The 22,809-nt window shown below is 44.0% G+C and overlaps 2 protein-coding genes across 2 annotated transcripts in view; one reads left to right on the top strand and one right to left on the bottom strand.

Annotated features, from left to right (window-relative positions):
• Window positions 1-12,308, top strand: part of LOC8051184 (cation-dependent mannose-6-phosphate receptor) — a 37,850-nt gene extending 25,542 nt beyond the window's left edge. The window contains exons 5-6 of the mRNA XM_029986865.4: window positions 2,963-3,089; window positions 8,280-12,308. Of these exons, the coding sequence (XP_029842725.3) occupies window positions 2,963-3,089; window positions 8,280-8,405 (253 nt within the window). The 3' untranslated portion in view covers window positions 8,406-12,308. The remainder of the gene's footprint in view (window positions 1-2,962; window positions 3,090-8,279) is intronic.
• Window positions 12,309-15,560: 3,252 nt separating this feature from the next.
• On the bottom strand, window positions 15,561-22,615 carry LOC8051182 (DNA fragmentation factor subunit beta). Its single transcript, XM_002435434.5, has 6 exons — window positions 22,349-22,615; window positions 22,162-22,282; window positions 21,887-22,084; window positions 21,752-21,828; window positions 21,096-21,367; window positions 15,561-17,960 (listed from the first exon to the last, which is right to left on the bottom strand). Exons 1-6 carry the CDS (start codon window positions 22,457-22,459, stop codon window positions 17,696-17,698), a joined length of 1,044 nt encoding a protein of 347 aa, XP_002435479.4. The 5' UTR covers window positions 22,460-22,615; the 3' UTR covers window positions 15,561-17,695.
• Between the last annotated feature and the right edge of the window lie 194 nt (window positions 22,616-22,809).

The following is a 22,809-nucleotide window of genomic DNA, read 5'->3' as shown; positions in this document are numbered from 1 at the left end:
AAGCTCAATTTTTTTTCTTTAAATATTTTGGCATGTTTACGGTATCGTTTTCTGATCGCACCGCAGGCGGCGCTACATGGCGCTGTTGAGGTGGGCTCCAAAGAGGATTGTCTCTCAGCCCGCAGTGTAAGCAACAAAACAACTAACAATGCGACGCTATTTATGTCGTGCGTGAGTGTGAGTGTGTCTGTGTGTGAGTATTTCACCGAGAGCTAAGCCACTAGTGTGAGCACTCAGGCTTTCAGAGAGGTTCCGTCGGCGCCGCAAAGTTTTGCAAAAGTAATTGTAATCGTGCCTGAAATTTTGCAATTACTGGTGCTAGAAAGTAATTAATTACAATTACAAATTACCAAGAAAAGTAATGAAATTACAGTAATTCAGTTACTGTAATTGAATTACTACCCAAGTATGCATTGGACTGAATAGTATGTAGCAACAGCGGCATCACTAGGGAGAGGGGGAAATGGGGTGGTCGCAGCGCAACTTCGAAATTTATGGTCATCCTATTCATAAGCCCTGGAACGACAATAAACTTGCCCTTGTTTTTTTTAATGTGGCAACGCATGTACGACAATTTGTTCTCTTCAATGTGACGAGAAAGTGTAATAAACAAATTTGCGCCTTTCCCACGCCATCTGGCGAAGGCAGTGGTGGGCGACACAGAATGTATTACTCGTTGCTTCGCGGTGATGTTGCACCGAGGAACTTGGCACTCACTTTACGCCTCAACGGCACAAACATCGTCGCGCATAGCGTCTGAAGAAAGCCCTGCTTAAAGAGATACTGAACTGAAATTTCGAGCTCACTAAACAAGGCCGGGCGGATAGACGGGAAGTTGCAAAACCAAAAAATACCACTCATACGGCGATATATCTAGCGGATCGCCGTATTTTTTGGAAAAGAAGTGCGCGATTGAACCCGGCCGACGAGGCCGACGAGACAAGGCACGTCACGATTCCCATTCTCTCTCCTTCTCGCTACGTCCCGTCAAGCTGGTGAACCGAAGCTTGGAGGAGAGAAGCGAGGCCACTTCTCCTCATTCTCAAATTCTCCCGGAGGACAGTTGCGTCAAAGAACTCGCTTGATCGCGCCCTTCTTTTTCACAAGTACGGCCATCCGTCTGAGATATCGATGTAAGAGTAATGTTTTGGAGTTCGTAGCGTCCTGTTCCACACTTCTGCAGCCTTACTTTGCGAAATCGAAATTTCGATTCAGTATCCCTTTAACTAGCACTCCAGCGGGAATGAAACGCAAAGCTTCCATCTCTCGAGGTCGCACGCAGCCCAGCTTTGACCCCGCCGTTCCGCATCGTCTCCCCGTTTCTTTTGAAGCGTCTGCTTGTTTTCTTTGCCTTTGCCTCCTGCACGCTTTTCCACCATAGTGGTCTGCTAGAGGCATGCTCTCGGGCTGACCTTTCTGTCTTTCAATGATCCTTTTCCGCCAAGCGTGCGAGCACCCTTGCTAACGCCTCCTAAACGACGAGGCCGTGGTGCCGGATTTTTCACGTCATTAGAGTGTTTTAAGATAGGGGGCCACTAAGAAATAGGAACTCACCTCTGCACATGCGTTGTACCCGAACTGTGTTTTGGGTTTTGGGTCGGTGCTTGCCTGTAACACAAAATTTGAGAAATAGTAGCGTGGGGCCCCCACTTGCTTGGGGCTGGGTTGTGTTATGATGCCTGGAATGTGACTGGTGTGTTTAGCGTCCCTCCCATACATCAAAAGTGCTCCCCAAGTGAAAACTAATGGCGTCACAGAAACCAAAATGTCCTGCTGTCGGATTTTTTTTTTTTTTAAATACCCTCGAGGTTACAGGGGCATTGCAGAGGGGAGCGGGTTACGGGTATATATACAAAAATAAAAAAAAAATAATAATAAGAATTTAATGGTAATTATAAGTTACTAAATATTGATATTGTTAAGGCAGATTTAAAAATGACTCAAATAAAGTTGGGACCAATGCTGGAAGGTGGTTCTAAGAAGTTTGGGGTGTGAATGAATTGTGAAAAGTTGTCGTTTTACATAATGGTATGCCTATCTTATGTTGCTAATTGAGATGCAGTGATATGTAGGAAGGAGGTATTAGTAGCTTTTCATGTAGAGGAGGCTTATAATAGATTTTCTGAAATAAACAGAAATGAGATGCGAAGTTAGGCAGGTTCAAGCTACAATTCATACTAAGTACCAGTGCGATGGTACTTAGTATGGGGTGAACAGATCTATTTTGAATTGCTTCAACTGCATGTGTTAATATGTCAGTGTCATAGTTGGGGCCCCCTATCCTAAACCTCTCTACTAACCGGAGGCCCATGCAAGGCACATACTTAACGCGAGTGTTGCGTCAGCGTTGAACTTGGACTTGTGCTCGATCAGTAAGGACGCGCAGCCAACGGCTGATGCAGCACAACTCTGTTGTGTTGCAGGGGGAGTGTTGCCAGACCCCTGTTAGGAGCCAGCCATATTGCACTTTCCGCATTAAAATTTCCTCCTACAGTCAAATCCCCCTTGAGCAAATGCCACTTCAACAAAATTTCCGCAACAATTAAGTATTTTAGATTCCCTGTGTGTTGTCCATAGAATGTGATGTATAGAAAGTCTCTGCACAGCAAACAACTTTTCGAACCCCACTTCCTTCCCTTTGATGACATTTTCGTAAGTAAAACTAATCTCGGTCATCTAACTTATGAGCTACAGTCACCTTATAAACTAAAGTCATCTTTTCGTTTGATACCGCAGCTCGGGACGTTGCAAAACGGCCAAGGAAAGCGCAGGTGCCGTGCAAACTGCCGCTCGATGGCTGGAAATGCGATATAAGCATCAATAGATGGCGATGACGACGTAGCGCGGCGGTCCGCGAGAGCTCCAGAGCCCCCAAACTCCCCATAGGAACTGCGCGTTAGTGCTGCAATTCCTTCGTCTCATTTGATGAAATGTCTAAGCCAGGCTATTTTTGTCCTTGCAGGTTCTTTACGGTGCTTTGCAGCTACCTACTCCTGGGCTTCATGTACAAGAGGATTGTGATGGGCGCAAAGGGCCTCGAGCAGATCCCAAACTACAGCTTCTGGAAGGATTTCGGCAACCTGCAGGCCGTAAGTGTGGCCCTTACTTTTTCGTAAAAGGGACGCGCCACGCTCGATAAGATGGAAAGTTTGGCTGGTTGGTATAAGCGTGCGTTACAGAAACTGGCCGAAAAAGTACCAACAGATGAATAACCAAAACTGACGAAATCAAGCACTGTCTCGTCGTTTCTTGTTCTTCGTCTGCCATACCCCCTCGTACTGTTTTCCCTAGTATGCACCATGCTCCATCTCGCAGGCTTCCTGGTCAGAGGCACACACACGCAGCTCTGTGTGCTAGAATGTTTTGTTTGCACAAGAAGTCCTACAAAGAGGGCTCCTGCAAAGGTTACACCCTCGTGCCTGTCTCTCTGACAACACTGCGCACAATTTGTGACATGAAGCATGTAGCTAGAAGACGATCCCAGCTTAAAGACGACCACTAGTTGCCGAGATATGTCTATGTATGAAGTAATAGCAAATCGAATACAAATTTTAAAATTTTACTTTAAATCGAATTAGAATTTTTTTTAATGGGAATATTTTATATTTACTGGGGTTTGAGAATGGTAAGTTGAAAAAATAGTGGCTGGAAGTCTTTTCTAGAAAGCACATCAATGGAAAGGAAGTTTTATTACGTGAGAAACATTTGACAGGCTTGTATGAAGAAACTAAAAAAGTTTCCGATGAGACGAGTTGCGTAAATATAATGTAATATGGCAAGCAACGTAATAACTTACCTTGTTTATTTGAAAATAGCTGGAAGTTTTCCTTTCTGGCTCTGTCCTTTTGGATCGGGGGTTGAAGTGTATTTTTTTTTTACCAAAAAAGGCTGACTTACAATAGTGAAAAAAATGTTTGAGACCACCGAGCCAATTGAGCTGTTCTTGCACATCAACCGTTTCTCCCAGCTCGCCGGTGCAAAGCAGTAAACCTGACGAGCTTCCCTGCCTTACCAGTGACAGGCTCAAGTGCTTTGCACTAGAAATCAAAGAATTTTGAAGACATTATTTGTAATTTTCGAGTATTAGAAAAACTTTGATACTTCTAACAGTGGAAGTTTGGTCTCAATCGAACAGCAAACACTATTAGGAGCTATTGAAAGTTCAGAATATTTGCGCACTTCCAGTCTACTTGCATAGTCTACGTTTATCCTACAGATTTGTCAACTTGTTCACGCAGAAGGAGAATAACGAAAACAAATAACAATAATCTACAGTTGGCACCTATCCACCAGTTAAATTCAAAAGCAACTGAGTCATGATATATTAAAGGACACACAGGCAATGGAAAAAACTTTTTTTTTTAAACAGCCTAGATGGAAAAAGAATGTTATAAAACAAATTTACAACGAAGAAAAAATATTTTTAGAGCCATGTTTATGGTGCAAAGCGAATTTGTAGTTGGCGCCTGCGGGATCCGCTGCGGGTCACGTGGTAGGCCGGTGCGCCGGTGCGCCATCGCGCGGCGCTGCTGCTGCCTCACAGTCACACACAGGTCTATCGCGTCTGCTCGCGTTTTTTCAGGAGCTTCCTTTGGGCTCTAAAAGTTATGTATTTACTTTACGTAGTTACTTGAAACAAAGATGAATAGTAAGTAACTTTTAGAGGCCATAGGAGGCTTACGAAAGAGCGCCAGTACCACGTGACAAATAGTGGCCACTTTCCCGCGGCGCCCGGGGTGCCAACTACAAATTCATATCGTGCCGTAAATATGGCTCTAAAAATTTTTATTTTTTGTTGCAAATTTATTTTATGACTTCCTTTTCCCAACCAGGCTGTTTAAAAAAAATATATTTTTCCTTTGCATCTGTTTTTAACCCATAAAGCTGGAATTTTTTTTATTTTTATCTTAAATTCGAAGTAACGAGTGTTTTGTTGTTTTTTTAACTCAAAGAATTTTTATTTAGCCACAATATGCTCGATGTTGATTTAGTTTGTGATCTATAGCCCGTGACCAAACAGTTACGCTAATGCCTTTACACTACGGTATAAGTTTGCAATTTCAGACCAATCTTATTTTGCGTTAAAATTTTGAGGAACAATATCAAAATGACAAAGATTTGGCCAATATGTATGGTACTGAAGACCCAGGAAATAGCGGCAGCTTCGCAAGAACTGAAGAGCTTTAATTCCCTGTTGTGCCTTTCATGTGCCTTCTGGTGCACCGTCAATCGCGCTGCACCAGAAGGAAATGGTATACCTGCGAAGAGCCGCACACTTGATAGGCACATGAAAGTAGAGGAAGAGTGGAAGACGAAGGTTCAGATATAGAAGAAGAGGAAGAATCTGTTTAGCTGTACACTAAAGAGAAAGAAGATTTCATTAAAATAGTTGCTAGTCCAGCGGTGTGTCTGCCTTTTTTGTTCGTCTCTGTGTGCGTGTCCTTAAAACGTTCAGCTGGCACTTTAACAAACTTTTCACGAGTAAAGCCCCTCGTTTCCAATTGAAGCACCGATGTAGAACACACTTGCCACACTCACAGAAATCGGCAGCTGCAAGCTCATAAACAGAAAACCACAATAACCACAACAATGAAACCAGCCAATTTTTCGTCGTCATTCTTTCGGAACCGCAAGCCGCAAATACTGATTCGGAACTAAACGGAACGGAAAATTTGTGCGACTCGATTTGAGAGGGTTTCCAACTGTTCCATAGCCGCGTTTGGATTACGAACTGCAAGAGGGCGACGGAAAGACGAAATCGTCGGTCGGGAAGACGTCTTCGCTTTTCTGTTTCCTCGCCTACTTTCCACCCAACTACACAACTCCTGCGCACTTACGACCAATCTGCGCAGGAGCCGTCTCCGTGGTTTCAGTTTCGCTTGCTCTCTCTTTTAAATCTAGGCTCTATAAAACAGGATAGATTGTCGGAGGAATTGATGCATAGCGGCAGTTGGACGGTGACTTGGGCTACCTGACCACAAATTTGTTTGTTTGTTATACTTCAGATTATGTTGTTTAAGTCTGTTTACTCAGATTTAACCGCTATCTGTTTATTTACATAAAATCAAATCCCGGGTGCCCTTTTTCTCCCTTAAAATTGAGACTAAATATCGCAAAATGACCCTTTTCTGAAATATATAAATATAAAAAAAAGGACATGTCGCGGTGTTAGGTCGTGCTTTTAACGAGAAAAAAAGGCACGCATGGCTGTAACTTTGGGTTTTTTGTGACGCTTGGGGTAGATAGATTATGTTTGCGCCATAAAATTGGATCCTTAGTGCCCAACGTCCATCAGCAGCTGCTTTTCTTTTCTTTCTTTTTTTCTCCAGAACATTTATACATTTGAGCTTTTGTTCCATACGAGATGCATATTCTGCACCAGGTGCATACTCTGCACATATAATAATCTCATTCACAGCACACTTCGAAAAATTCCTACAAATAAAATCACTATTGATATTCGATTCAATATTTGGCTTTTTTTTTAAATTTGATTAGGTATTCGATTCGATAACTACTATTCGTTATTCACACATCCCTACTTCCTACATTGTATTGTTTATCCTTCATAGTATCTAGCAAAGTGTCAAGCATAAATTTGTGTAGAGCAGTTTTTTTTTCTCTATTCCTGAAAACAAAGGTGGGCAAGTTTTATTGATCTTGAGAACTAATCTACGAATGGAAAATATAACTGAATATATAAAATGAACAAAAAATCTTCATAAGCTCGTGCAGTTTCATTGGGAAAGCTCCACGACCAGTGTTCTCCTTTAAATTATATATGTTTGAATAGACACTTTATGTGGAGGGTAATTGATACTATCTTTGCATTCTTGGATAAACCTTGCCAGTACATTCATCAAGTACTCAAAAGAAAGAAATTTACCTGCGAGTGTGTCATGTTGCCAGATCTGAAAGCGGAGTACTAATTTCGGCGCTTCCCACAACGTGACACTCGTAGATCGGGAGGGGCTGCCTCATGGGGGACTTAAGCAGAACCCTGGTTTAAAAATATGAACCAAAACAAAATTGTTGAGTTAACCTAGGATAAAATATTAAGCGATACATAATGGGCTGACACACCTGACCATATGATAACATATACGGCATTAAAGGATTAACAGAATCATACACTATTTTGTCTCTCCTGTGCCACTAAAGATTATTACAATTATTAAATAGGCATGTGCGAATAATGAATTTTGAGTTTAAAGCAAATTCGAAACGAATAGTGGTTTTGGCCAAATATTTCCAAATCGGATATTGAATAGGTAGTTTCTCCAACCTTTTCTCTACTGCACTATGCTTAAATGAGAACCTAGGTGAACTAGTGAAGGTTGTTTGCAAGCTTCCAGTTGTCCATTTCTAATCTAAATTAATTTTAACTTAACTACACTAATGGACCATGGCCTCAGATGGTTGAATGCCTACATTAGGATGGCAAGTAAACAACACATTATACATCAAATATCACCTCCATGCCCAACTATACCTAATCGAGGGGATTTATAAATATTTTCGCTATATGCAAATATCTTCTTAAATCTGGAATTAGAGGGGGAAGAAAAAAGAAGACAATAATGAATTATGAATGCAAGTTGTCAGAACATCTCTGCCTAACATACTCTTGCCCAATAGCCAGTTTCATTTTGAAAATTTTACAGTTGCATAAATCTCGACATTCACAAAGTTTGTTGTGTTTTTTGGTCCTTTTATAAAAATCAGGCGTGCGCATGCACCATCCTGCTTTGAAAGCGTGCTTTCCTCTTAAGCAGATTCATAGTTTTCAAAGTGTCAATTGCGATGAGTTAGGCACGTTGAGCATGCTCGCTGCCGAGCACCGGCGCAGCGCGGAGAAGCGACGCTCGAGGAGCTCGCCCCTGTGGGCGACACTGCTCCGCAGTGCACTAGTGGGTAACAAGTACGCTCGAGACTAACCCATTGCAATCGACATTTCGAAAAACATGAATATCACGGTTCATCTCAAACCAAATATCGAATAGCATATTATTCGAAACTATTAGAAACTTTGAATATTCTCATAACCATTGTCTTTTTAATATTCTCGATATCATTGTCTTTTAATATTTCATTTATGTAGCGGTACCGAGGCCTCGTGAGACCTTCTGGTCTTTTGGCTTGGTACTGCAGTCAAAATGTACTTTCTAAACAAACTAAAATAAAACAAAAAAAATGCAGGTATTTTGATTGTTACATCGTCATTGCCGTCATCCTTCGGTCGGCGATTTTGCGACATTTCATCTCGGCTTGGCTTTCAGGACGGCTGCAACTACCTGTGCCGGTGCCAGTGCGACGGAGCCCACGACCACAGGGCCTACAGGGACATTGACGACAGGCCCCCGCGACCGGAGGAAGACAGAGACGACCAGCTGCTGACCATGTGAGGCGGGAGGTCCGGGAGTCCCCCGTAGGCCTCCGCAACGCCGAACCCGGCTTGCCCGCACATCTCGTCCCGGTCGGCCGCGGACCCCGCCACACGGCCGCCCCAAATAAAGAAGCACGGACGGGCAGAAACGAAGCGGAAAAGTTAACGTCAAAACGTGCCTTTCTTTGATTCGCTACGGTTCGAAGGCCGGTTCGCACGTTGGCGTCCTGCGATTGACCGCTTGCAACGAGACCACATCGGTGCCGTATGTCAAGTAGGCCCGGAACGCTTTTGCTCCACGTAAATACTTCACTCACTGTTCTTTTAATAATGGGCTCAAAATAATTCAAACAATCTTATGCGCTGAGAGACTGAGGGAGAGGAGGAGACGAGAGCGCGTGGCGACGTCAGAACACCCAGCTCTGGTTGGAATGATCAGTGGGAAGAGCTAAACGTAGCCGTCTTTGGCTGTGTTCCAAATCTTACCCAAATGGATCCGAGTTACTCCTGGGATCGTATCACGTGACAGCACAGATTGAAAAACGCTGGACGCGGGTAGGTTTTAGAACGCCAAGGGTACAAAATCCTTACTCTGGAGTAAGATCGAGTAAATTTTGAAACACGGCCTACGTCTCCACCGCACTCGTCGAACACGTTAGAGTGCCGGCGTCCGGTATTTGACTTTCGCATTCGAACGCATTGGACGAGCATTAGGCCTAGCCATATATCATTCGAATGAAAGCAGGGCGTTCTGATGTCTCCCCGCACTGTCATCTCTTCTTCCTCAGTTTCTCGGCGCATAAGTAGGGTTCCGTGTTTTGATGTTTATTTTTATTGGAACTCGAGGGTGTTTACTGGCGGTTTATTTTTTTCGACAGATTGGGCGTTTTTTGGTATCCTTTTTTCGAGTGGGACGAGAAATCGGTGTTTATCGAGAAACGAGACAGTTAATTTCCTCGAACACGCTTGTCCCCAGGACACTGGGAAAACGTGCCGGTACCAATAAAAGAAGGAATCGAGATATGGGTCCGGTTTCTGAAGAAAGAAGTAGCCTCGTAGACAATCGAACGCGGCTGCGTTTGAGGTAAACGCAAAATAAAATTGCGGTTACAGATCTATTTTCCCGCAAAGCTCAAGTTTTTTAGTCTTCCCCGACTTGGATCGAACCGGCTCGGGTGTTGATTTTCAGGGTTTATCGACATTTCTCGAAAACAGGTGATCCCAGTTATAGTGTATTCGCACGAGAGGTGTATCTCCGCGGCGAAAACTTGAAAAACTGGCTACGTCCCAAACCTGCGAGGAGGATAAGCCACGACGGAGGGGACGACACTCGGAGATAACCAGGCTAGCATTCGCACGGCGGAGTCTGCTATGCTTTCCGCTGAGGCGTGGCGAAGAGCAAAACAGCGCTGGCTCGTTTGTCGCCATTTCTATCCGGATGAGGCGACGGGTATTCTGCGAGCCGCCGACAGGCCTTCTCCAGTTATCCGCGGAGTCCAAAGAGTGGCGCAAGTCACGTGACCTACAAACTCGATGACGTATGCCCACTCCCAAGGCTGCTCCGCGGGAAAAACTCCGTCGTGCGAATACACCATTAGGACCTACTGTTCCTCTTAGTGCGTAGATATCTCGCAAATGCTGCCAAACCCTCGCTCTAGCGAAGCCCGGGTCCGAAGGGTCCAGGACCCCCTCACAGACGGCACCGACGTGCCATTTTGTCGTCTCGTCGCAAGCGGTTACGAGAGGAAACGGCACTGTTCAGCGCCCTCGGACACAACTGTGTGAACCGATCCGAGGGATGTGTTGCAGTTGTACCGTAAATTGCCGGAGGATTTGTTTTCTGGGGCTTCGTAGCACGCCATCTCTCGATGTTGCATTGGGTGGTGAGTGGGATCTGTTCTGTTTGACTGAGGTTATGTCTTGATTTCTGATAAAATTTTGCCCGATTGCTGATAAAGTGTGCCATTGCCTCAGAGACACGCTTTGCACCTGGAGGAGTAACTCTGAGCGTGTTGCGCCGAGCAAAGGCTTAAGGCCGGGTCGCACGTTGACCTCGTCGCGCAGTTTGCACCGCGTCTAGTGCATAAGTGAGGAAAGGCAGTCTCGGTCGCGACAGAGCGTCGATACGGTGCCGACGTGAAGAGTGAGCGTAGCATTGCGTCTATAATGCTCAGTTAGGGTTGCGCCGCACGTGTGGCGGACAAAAACGAACCAGAGCGTGTGATGCGATCTCTGGAAACGTTGCGCGTATGGGGAGTTCGCGAGGATTTGGAATGCAAGTGGGCTGGTAACGTCGCGAGCACTTTGGAAGGGACGTTTTGTTCTAAGCACCGATTGTACTCTTTCCAACATTTGTGAGCTCTCTCTTTTTTTTTTTCCTTTTTTTCCGTTATTGCATTTAATGGTTGGTTGAGCATCTGGGGGTTTAATTGCATTTGATCCAATAGCTTGTCCTAACTGCGTGTCCTCCTCGACGGCCTGTGTTGCAGTTGATGGTTGAGTTACCTTGGGAAGTTTTGTCTATGTTCCTAGGAAAACGAGTCACTTACTGTGGTTCTTGTTGTCAAAGCAAAGTGACATATATTGTTTTCCGCACATTGCAATCATGTTTCTTTTGTAGTTCCTATTTATGAACCTTTTTTGCACCAGTCACCAACAGCGAGCGTTTTAAGTTTGTATCAATGGTGGGTAAGCTGGTCCTTCATATTTTTATTTATTTTTTGACAAGCCACAGCTCGTGGGATACAATGCACAAAAATGAACATTAAAAGGAGACTGGAATTTCGGTTTGTGCTGTACAGTTGCCGACCGATTTTTTGGACTTTATCGAAAGAGTCCGAATTATAAACCGGTCCGAAGAGTCCTCAGATTACGAAACTTGGCTTTATTGAGCCTAAATGGGCTGAAGAAAGTCACTGAGAGTACCTTGTTCCATGTTGCGCTTGCAGACGATCCGCTGGCATTCCTGCCAGCATAATGCCCTCGCCCGGCAAAGGTGAAAGAGGTGGGGCCCACGAGGTCCAAAGCATATATCGACGCAGGGCAAAATGACCAGACCGCGAGACACTTAGGTGCCAAGATTAAAAGCCGTTAAAAATGTACACCACACTTGACGGATGGCACAAAAAAAAAAAAAAACATTGGTTGGAGATGGACAATTGACCAAATAAAAAAACCTAGACAATGATGATGATGCGTAGCAAAAACAAAATGCATAGCATAGCACATCTTGCAGCTGGTTTGGTAGCGCTGCCAAACCTATCCAATCCATCTGAAACATGCAGCCGAGCTCACGGTCAAGCCAGCAAAAAATCGAAAATGGCAGCCGCTCTGCGGCTGCCACTCGTAACTACTTTAGTCCAAAAAATCTTTCGCACTACAAATTGGTCACGGTTCCTCGTGGATGTCCAGAATAACGAGCAAGTTCGAATTTTTGGCGTTCAAAAACTCGGTCGGGGACTGTTTTACAAAAGTCACTTTTGTAAACTTTTTGTGCATCTCAGATCTGTTAATTAAAGCATTTATTTTTAGTGTAATGCGACTGCACACTCAAGAAAACAATGCTTGGGGTTGCTTGTCAAGCCCTTCATTCAATGTGTTGTAGTATAATATCTGCAATTTCAGAGAGAGAAAAATGTGTTTGTATGAGTTTTTGACTACAGTTGCCCTTTATTCTAGTCATAAAAGTGCTGTGGTGTTTTTATCTTCAATTTTTATAGGTGGTCTCCAGGTAACCAGTACACATATGCAAGCATACATTTTTTTTTTTTTTGCATTTCATTTGTTGTAATGATCGAGTCACATGCCTGCCATTAGTTTTCGTTGTACTGTTTCATCGAACGGCGTTTGGCACTTTGGGCAGCTGTGCACATCTGCCAAGCTGATTTGACAGACAACAATAAAGTCTCTCGATTTACAGTCACGTCCGTTTTTCATATTCTCTGAATGCACCTGGGACAACTCGCACCAGCGGTGTGCACATGGTGCTGAAAACGAGCATCACACTTTCTGCACCAAGTGGCAAGGGAAGAACGATATTACTGCTTTAACACATTTGGTGTTGCTAGAAATGTGCCTCAACTGTGCTTTGTTCAGCAGTCAACGAAAGTAGCAATTCCAAACTCGTAAGAGGAACTTTTGGAAATACGAGCTCTGCACATGCACAGAGCATGTGCAGCTGGTAGCATGTGCGTGTGCAACAGGAAGATGTATGAAAGGCAATGAACGTCTGTTTGCCACTTGTGGAGAAACGGAAACGGACACCAAATTCATGGATTGGCTAGCGTTGCCAATGGCACTGAGATCGGAACATCGAGAACCAGGGTGTTTACGTTGGGCTTAAAGAAAATTGTGTCACAAAAACGCCTTGGGACGTTTTTTTGGTAATGAACAATGGCGGAAACATTGCTTCCAAATTTCCTTCTAAATTTCCTGCCTCGGTATTGGATTGTTTCCTTCGCCCTGAAATTGAAGGAGTGGTGTTTGTTATCTTACAGCTAGCATTATTTAGAAAGCACCATGTCAAAATACTTTGAGAGAGCACTTGGGAATCCTTATAGGGAGTATTCAATGGGGGCCATAGCTGTGTGCTCTGTAGTCAAGCGTGTGCTGACAGCAAGTGTTAGCCAGATTCCTTTTGCACCATCAAAACTATTCATAACGGACGATAAGTTGCTCTACACACAGCTCTTGCTGATGACATCTGAATGCTTCCTATTTCTTTTTGTGCACAATAGTCCTCCAAAGATTAAAAGAAAACAAAAAACAGTGAATTAGCCTGCTGATATAGCCGATAGGCCTGCACTAGCGCATAAAGCTTAGAAGAAAAAACAAAAGAACTTGTACCATCATTTTTTTTTTTTTTACTATGCAGTATTGCAAAGTTGTGCAGTGTGTGCACACTTCAAAACAGGCTGCAGCCAAACATGTAGGTATGTATGTTTACTAGTCAGTTTCTACCGACTTAACCGTTCATGCTGATTTCAGACAACTTGCTAGCATAAATGTTTGCAACGTATGTGAAGCGCTAGGCAATGTATATTGTATGGGCATGATTGCAAAGCTCTAAAAGATGGTCTTAACTAGAACAAGCAAGCATGCTCCTGGAGAATTCCTGAGCATTAGGTCTTGCTCAATCAATGGCAGTTCTAGACCAGTGGTTCTAAAATGAGGGTCCGCAAAGGAATTGGGATCCGTAAAGCCCTGGCACAACAGTCAAGCCCGTCAATAGAAGTGTTTTTTGTTTTTTTTTAGATTGAGAAGAAACATTTCAATTTTTGGGCGAGTTTTCTCGTGTGTCAATGAGAAAAGTCTATACTTTACACTAGCCCTTAGTTATCGCCATTAATTAAATCATTATCATAATTAACCTATACATTTCCCTTCCCCTCAGCATGAACGGGGTCTTCCATCATCTCCGCCGATCCACAAGGGGTCCGCGAAACACCAATGGTTGAGAACCACTCTTCTAAACCTTTCAAACATTCCATACCAAGGCTTCTACAATCCTGTGTTAGGGTCTACAATCAGAAAGGGCTCAACATAGTTGACAACATTGGTAAAATATTACGCGGGAAATCTCTAAAAATTTGACTGGGCACCGAAAATTTCAGTACCAATCGTGCGCTGAGCAAGGTAGCACAGAAGTCTGCGTCTCCATTCTTTTTCTATGTTGCTTTCCTTTACCTTATTGCACTTGCATAAATATCCAATGTTTGTGCACTTCGTTGCACATAAAATGCCCACGCAGTAATCCAACTCCTGCCACGTATGGTGCCATACCCCACCACGCGGACCAAAGCTGCCTTTACACAAATGGATGCAAATATTCGGCTCCATATGTGGCAGGAGCTGGGACAATCAATGATGCACTCGCTGAATGTTTGAAATTTCATTGCAGGAAAGTTTCAAGTGTAAGCTATTTAATTTTGCCTTGATTGTAAAGGTAAATTTTATGCGCCCACTTGGACATAACTTAAACCTACAAAGCAGATACCTTATTTTTGTCAGATTTGCATTAGTCACACTCTAGTAAGGCCAAAGATAAAATTAAGAGTGCTTCAAAATACTGACAGGCCACAAAGAGGGCTCTTAGCATGCAAAGTTACTTATTTATTTACAGTCAAACCCGTTTATAACGAACAGCAGGAAACGCATCAGTTCAATATAGTAAAAAAACATTTACAACGAACTCCCACGACGAGTTTGTTGTAAGGCAAGAGCTTCTCTTTCTTTCTCATCTCTTCACTTCTGCCTTGCAACAACGCGCTGTTAAGTTTTTTTTGTATGCGTGCAGAGTTTGTTCCTTTTAGCTTATCTCTCTTTCTTAATCGCTTCTCTTCATTGGCCAACGCTTTGGGATGAAAAATTGTTTTTGTTTCTGTGCGTGTGTGCAGTGTATTGTTTAGCTCTCCCCTTCTGAATCGCTTTTCTTCACCCAATTTTGTTCGCAACTTGAGCTTTTGGAATTTTCTTTCTTTCCTACTTTTTTGGGGAAGGGACAGGCTAGAAGACGATTGTTTGTGCGTTTTTGAAAGCCTTCTGGGCGGAAAGTTTGATACAGCCAATATGTTGTTCGTTATAAAACATACTTTTTACATTAATTTTTATTTAAATTTTCTGCGAGTTCGATATGGACAATAATTCGCTGTACACAGGTTCGTTCTAAACGGGCTTCACTGTATTTACAGAATGAATCTGCAATACCAAAGCACTGTACATGTACAGCACAAGAACAAGTCAGTCCTCATTCACGCTGCACAGGTAATAAAATTATAGTAGAGGCTGCCATATAATGTTAATAGACACTTTGCAGCACCTGTCCATGGGTGCCGCCGAAACCGACCTTCAGTTTTTGTTTCCTCTTATTGCGTTTACTTCACTTCATCATTATTATAGCAGGCCAGGTTATTACCATTTCAGGTTCTACTGTGTCCTTCTCTCCAGCAGTGGCTGATGTGGAGGCTCATCAGCGACTGTTTCAGAGGCTCAGCATCTCGGTAAGGCAAGAGGAGGTCAGCAATGGAGGCTGTATTCTGGCACATGTGCGAAGCATCCGTAGTTTCGGGTTATGCAAGTTAAGACATAACAGTCATGCAGCTAGATTATGCCAGTCTGTTAAGCATAAAACCATTACATCTTGAAAATATTTCTAAAAAATATAATGGCTCCACTATTTACAACTCTGCCAACTTTATTGCTCCATAATGCACAATGACAGTCATGAGAGGCATCAACCGGCAAAAGTATGCCCGTGTACATACTACAATGAATATGTTGATAAAACAGACTGCAGGGTCCGATGATAGTTTAGGCCCTCTTCCTCGCTGGAAGAGCCTCTAGTAAATTGAGCAAACATGCTTTTCACCGGCTGAAATGAAGTGCACAAATTAGAATGAATTTATAAATGCCACAATGTAGGTGTGATGCACAATTGTACAGGTGGCTTGTGAGAATCAAACAATCGGACACAAAATCATGCATACCTCGAAGCACTCGGGGAAGTGACTATCTGTAGCATTTTCAACTGCATATTGTATTATTTTAACACAAATATGGTGCTAAAGCTGCGTAAATTATATATAAAAGCATTAAACAACTGTTATTATGCACAAAATTTGAGCAGTGCAGCATCTTAAAACATAGCAAAATGCATAAAAGTTAAACGTTGCATACTGTCTCACAGTCCCCAAGCAAAGTACCCTGCTGCATTGCATATAAAAAATGAAAAGAAAAAAATATGTATACAAAAGGAAAAAGGATGTTACAGTATCTGCAACATACCTTAGTTCCCAAAGGTAGCATGATAACCACCGCTCTAGTGAAACAAAGATCACACAATTAGTTGCCTTTGCAACTAATTGTGGATTTCTGTTCTTTAAGCTACAACTATGTCACTTAGGGAAACCACTTAGTTGTGCTCTGGGCAGCTGCAGCTACGCGACGGCACAGACCACTGCACATCATAACAAGTGTAGGTAAAATAAACGGATGTGGCAAACAACAACGGCAGTGAAGTTGCGAGAAAAAACTTTTCATTACTATCGTGGCAAAGGCAGAGGTATCATGGAATGTAATTCAGCAGCAAGCTATACTCGTCACATTAATTAAGAAAAAAAGAAGTTTTGCACATCGTTCATGTGCTGCGCGAAGCAGTAGTTCTTGGAAGGTTTGGTTGTCGAAGGAAGAAACCATGTTTTTTGCATTTGTAATGTGTATACCTCGATGACATAAAGCCAATGCAGGATACATCTTAATTAATTATGTGAAGGAGAGATTTAGTCATGTTCTATGAGGAGCCAGACTTTTTTCTACTGCGGTTCTTGAGGCAAGCACAAGTCGATGTGCGATTGCAGCACCGCCGTTTCTAGTGCCACGGCAACTCCAACACGATAACTCAGGAACAAGGCATAGCGAAGCGGAGAAGATGAAAGACGTAACGATAATGATCCCTTTTGCTTCAATCCGTTCGCTCTCCTGACGTCCAACTCCTGATTAGCGCTCCAGTGGAAATGGAAAGGTCCCTGGCTCGATACCAGGACCAAGCGGATTTTCTCGGTCGCGCACCTGTCACTTAGCTGTGTTTGAAAATTTGTTTGTCCTTTGTCCCCCTTGTTCCCCTTCTCCAGGGATTATTGTCGTTATTCTTGTCCAGCTCGCTGCACCTTTGTGTCAATTGCATTACAAAGATGAAAGACTCGCGCCACGCATGCAGTTTCCTCGCGAGCAGCCGGGCCCTATTTGGAAAGTGCACCGAAGTGAAAAAAGACGGAAGAAAAGAGCATGTGCACTCGGCAGGAATGCCAAAAGCCTGAGAGCTCACTTGTTCAGCGCATACTAGGAGTAGAGCGTGTCACTGGCTTCTGGTATGTTTGATCACGTGATATGACCCGCGGGAGCAATTCGCTCTTATCCAGCGGGACGCATAGATGGCACTTGTGTGAGTCGGTGAGGAGAAGGGCACTGCGTCGGCGTTCGGCTGGCACTCACGCTTTTTGGTTCTATCACTGGAATGAGACCCAGAAATGCTTAGGTGTCTGCCATAAAACACATTCTGCACCAAAAAAAGCTTCAAAAGGGGGTTGGTCCATAGGAGATTGTACACTGCGATTCTTTCAAATAAAAGGTCAGTCCATGGTAGATTGAACACTGTGGTATACCTCCAAATAGATCAGCCAACGGTAGACCATTCACTGGTTTTTCCAAATAATACGAGATCAGTCCATATCAGACCGTACACTATGGTTCTCCCAAAAAATAGATGATCGATCCATGTTAGACCATAATCTGGTTCTTCCAAGCAATAGGAGATCAGTCCACGGTAGACCGCAATGAGTGGTTCTTCCAAACGACCTTTCCGTTGTCTCCACACGGCGCACCGTCGTCGACGTACCAGTGCGCACGCTCGCACTTGAATCCGCCATGTTCCGACTTGATATGGCAGACGGGGTGAACCAGCTTCAGGTTGTCTGTGGTGAAAAGAAGCTTGTAGAAGTAGCGTGCATTCAAGATGCGTCCGTTGGCTTCCTCTATGGCTTTGCCAATCGCCGGCAGTATGGACCTGGACCTTTCCACCCTGTGAGTAGAAGCATCAGAATGCAGCTGTGGTGCTTGGACAGCTCTTTGGGCTGCCCCTTTGCAAACACTGTAAGTAACTCCACTTACGCCAACTATGTAAGTAACTGTGAGTAAGAACTACAGTTAATGGCCGATTCACACGACGAACCGGTCCGCGGTCAGATTAAACACAAGACGATATGTCTGCGGTTCGTTCGTCTCCCAAGCGCATCCACACGAGGGAGACGACGAGCAGACGCCAGCGAGGACGGACCGAACCTGTTCGCATCCCCACAATGCCGCGAAACTCCCAACATCTCTTGGACAATGGCACTGTGGTGCCGTTGTCCAAGAGATGTTTATCAACGTTTGCTACTGCGATAAAGGATCATATGTCGCTGTTACGTTCAGAGCAAGACAGAACACCGTGATAAGCTTGGCACGAAGTGCCACTAGCCTTACTAACCCAAGGCATGACAATAACACAGGCATGGTCCTGCTCAAGAAGGCTTCGGCATAGAAGCGACGAAGTCCTGGGCTCACAGAAGGGCGTTTGGAGATGCCGTCATGTTCTCCGTGCTCAAGCAGAACACACAAGTACACCACAGCCACAAGAATTGTCTTGCTTGGCGAAAGGCTGATTGGATGTGCAAGAATTATTGTGGCGTGCTAGACGAGTTTTGACAGAAACTCGGAGGAGTACCGGAACCTGGGTCGCATCAGCCGAGCAAAGTTTCTGCAGCTCCTTTCATGCGTAAAACCAAGGATCGCGTGATAAAATGAACCAGCGAACGCACAAAACACAACAATGCACAAATTTTGATTTAATCGTCTGGAAACAAAAAAAACATTGACTTGAAAAGCGTTGTCTGGAGACAGTACAATCACCCGCCAAACCTCCGCGAGTGAAAAAGTGCTTAACTTTATCAGTCCGCGCGTCTGCAGAGGAGGTAGGGATCTCAAAAAGCAGTGACGTGACAATCACGTGATACATGGTTCGTGGACGAAAATCGCAGTTCGGACCGTCGTGTGAATTGGCTATAAGTAACTGCACTCAAGCCAACTATAAGTAACAATTACTGTGATACCCCGCTCAGACAGGCACTTCAGAGGCCTTCAGAACAAACTCCTTCAAAGAATCAACGAATCAGCTTACGATTTCACGCTTATCGGCGAGCGCTGGTTCGCCGACCCTTTAAAGCAGTTTGTTCTGAAGGCCTTTATTGTGCCCGTCTGACTGAGGTATCACTCTCAGTAGCAATTGTAAATAACAACCACTGTAGCCCTAAGCAACAACTGTAACAACTACTGTAACCGAAAGCAACTACTACTATACCTCTAAGTAACAACTACTATAACTAAGTAACTGTAGCTCCAGGTGACAATTGTAAGTAACCACTGTAACTCTAAAGCAGGGGACACACGAGCGAAGAAAACGGGCGCCGCGCGGCAGTATCCATAACAACCGGTGCTGGCATCCCTACGTGATTTCCACACAGCGCCGCATCGCTCGGATCTAGTCCATACAGATGATGCCGCGCGGTGTGCCTGTGATGTACCTAGCGGCAAGTGCCACGTGGCACCCAGTTTCACCGCTCATGTGTTCCATGCTTAAGTAACAACTGTAACTATCATGGCCAACTTTCTGGGACATCCTGTGGAATAAAAAGTTTCCAAGGAAATATAAAAATTCTATTTGATTTGCATTCTATATTACAATATTTTGTCAAGAAAAGCAGAAATTTATCATTTATTATGATCAGGCACTGTAAAATGCCTCTTATAAATCAAGGTGGTGTGCAGGCATGAAAAAGGATATTTTGGAGGGAGGCCCTACTATGCCATCAATTATTTCCTAAAACCTGCACCATTGCAGTAGTGTTGCCACCTGTAGTAAGCACAATGTGTCTTTTATCCATACAAACTGTACAATGAAACGGTGAACGTACAATGTGAGGGCCTACTAGAAGCATTAGTGCAGGCATTCACAGCGTCCAGGCGTGATGAACGTCTGAATAGGCAGAGTAGCCAGCTCCCTAGGACAGGAGAACGGAAGTGTCTGCAGCTCGCTTGCAAGGCAGGACGGGCGCAGTTTCTTCTCAAGCGCTAGCCATCTTAAGAGAATGACTGGAGTGCTCCAACCTGTCTAGAGATTTTATGTTGTCATCCAGGATTTTCCCTCTATAGGTCAAAATCTTGATTTGCCCTGGTTATGTCATTATGGTGCCCTGATCATGGCATTTTCAATCTCTTTAGCTTACTCATTCACAAACAATGAGGGATGGCTAGACTTAAAGTTAGCAAACCACGAGGGTTCCCTTGAAAAACCCCAACTAAACCGAGCAAAAAAAAAATTCAACAGTTTGGCATGCAAGTTTGCAAGCTCATGTAGAAGTCTGTTTTGATGGTAGGTTTGCAGCAGACGGGGCTCCAATGGGAATGGCCTGGGTTCAAATCATTCTAGTCTAGTTTTCATTTTATCATTTCCTGCTATGCTGGAAAAGTAGCTTTCTCCTCATTTACCGTGTGTTCTAGTTTACAACTTTCCCAAGTCTAGAAGGCGCATAAAAGCACCTGTAGCAAGCTGCAACGAGTTGGCCTTACAGTAGCGCTCGAACCCTCCGTATCGTCGACGTCGGTGCCCGCGACACCAGTTATTGTTTTCTTTTCTTTTGGGCACAAGTTTGCCCCATCAAGCATTAGGTTTTCTCAGTTATTCATGGTCTGTCACTTGTCATCTGTAACAATATTTAAATGGGACAACTCTGAAATCAAATCTTTTCCGGTCCAGTTTGTAGGCAAAAACACATTTTGCATTCCAGGTCTCTTCTTTGAGCAACCCATACCTCCTGCAACTTCAGCACAATGCACTCATTAAACAAATGCAACGTTATACAAAAGTTGTGGACCACCGCATCACACTACAATCCGTTTCCCCTTACGTCCAGCCACAGCAGATGCTACGAGCCATTGAAGGCGATCCAAGGTCGTTTGAGGGTCATGTGACCTTCGAGAGGGTTCACAGTCACGTGCAAAGACCATTTCACGTTTAGAGACCTGGATTAGCTGGGACAACTCGTAGCATCCGCTGTGGTCGGACGTAAGGTGAAGCGGAGTACAGTACAACCTTATTTGCCTCACCCTCGCAACGTACCTGTGGTCTAAATTCCAAGTACTGAAACAGACCAGCTGTTCTCGGCTACCATATGGATTAATCCTGTGGACTCGGCTGTCGCAACTGGGCTTGCTGAACGTTCCTTGGCAGAGAAACTGGCCCTTCTCACAGCAGAGCGCTTCCTTTTCTCCGCGCACAAAGTAGTGGCCGTTGTGGTCGCCTGCCCTCAAGAGAGCAGAAAACTCCTCAAACAGCTGGCTGAGACACTGCTTCCCATTCTCGGAAACACATTTCTGTAGATCTTCTTTAGACTGTAAAAACATTAAGAACAAAGTACACGACACATTGAGTGGCCCTCAAAACTTTTTGAGCTAGGCACAGAACTGGGTCAGGTTCTGAAAGAAAGGCTTTCGAGCAAAATGTGAAAGCCGAAGTTTCACTCATGGGGAATTTCACCGATAGATACTAAGCAGCAGACATGAAACAATTGTGTGTGATCGAGCTCCAATAAAACAAGGCGTGAAAGGTGCTTTTGAACTGCTCTTTATCTACAAGTGGATCATACCATATGACCAATTGTGTGTAAGGTAGCTTAATTAAGTGTCGAAACTGAGCGACTCCGACATCTCCCAGGCAACAGATTTCTCGCAAAGTTGTGCAACAGTCAAATAACGCTGTGAACATGATGCTCTCACCTTATAAAAATATCCCTTGATTCTTGTTTTGGCCCTCTCTCTCATTACTTTTCTCTTGGATGTGGCCCGTTTCTCGCCTGAAAAAAGCAAAATCGAGATTGGACGCAACAAAATAATCTTTGGGGATATGCTCACCTTCGAACCATTTGGGATCTTGATCTTTGTTATCGGCCAACAAAACATGCTCAGGAACCTCGAGGGATTCGATATTCCCCAACATTTGTTCTATCAACTGACCCTTGTAAGGTTCAAGTGCAGCTACGACTTCGTTTGATCTGGATGCCAACAGTCTCGTGAAGTGACCAACCAATTCTTTAGCCTTCTGCGGAATATCTGCGGGTGAGACACAAAAACAGACAACCTATTTTTTAGCCTGTTGCGCGACCAAATTCGGCTTTTCGTACACGTACACTTGATCGTCTCCGACGGCCTCAAAACGCTGAACACAGTGTAGTCGCCGCAAGTTGCGAGGTACTCGTCGTCGATTTCTGTACCGTCTTCCAGAACTAAACTAGCATTCTTCGGTGGTATCTGAAAATGTTGTTACGTAAGCACTCATACGTGCACGAGCACGGATCAGCGAAAGCGTGTCAATACCCCGAAGAGACTGTGTCCGCTTGAAAGAAGATCGCAGCAGCTCGACGCTGTCACCTGCTTTCGATCCCCCTTGAAGTTTTGTAGAATGTACGGTCGGCGTTTAGTCTTCATGTCGCTCGCTTTGTAAAGTTAGTGGAATTATCGGAAAAGCTGCCACTGTCAAGTTACAATACTATAAAAATATGAAGCTCTGCACTTCGAAACTTTGAAGCAGCACACACAGTTTCTTAGTTTCTTCGCGGCTTGAGGTGGCTTAAGCTATTACTTGACTTTGACTTAAAAAATATATTTAGTGTTTGGCTAGTTCGGTCAGTTCGAGAGATTGATATTTCGATCATAGAGTTATATGATTTCGAGCACTGATTCTTGTATATACACAAAATTTAAAACATTTTTATACCGCTGAACGGCTAAAACATTTAAAAGCTCATATTTTTTTTTTAAACTTGCTGCAAATTCGT

The sequence above is a fragment of the Ixodes scapularis genome, unplaced genomic scaffold (assembly GCF_016920785.2).
Source record: "Ixodes scapularis isolate PalLabHiFi unplaced genomic scaffold, ASM1692078v2 PGA_scaffold1__304_contigs__length_218370807, whole genome shotgun sequence".
Classification (NCBI taxonomy): Eukaryota; Metazoa; Arthropoda; class Arachnida; order Ixodida; family Ixodidae; genus Ixodes; species Ixodes scapularis.
Note: the sequence above shows the minus strand (reverse complement) of the source record. Positions and strands in the feature narration are given on the sequence as shown.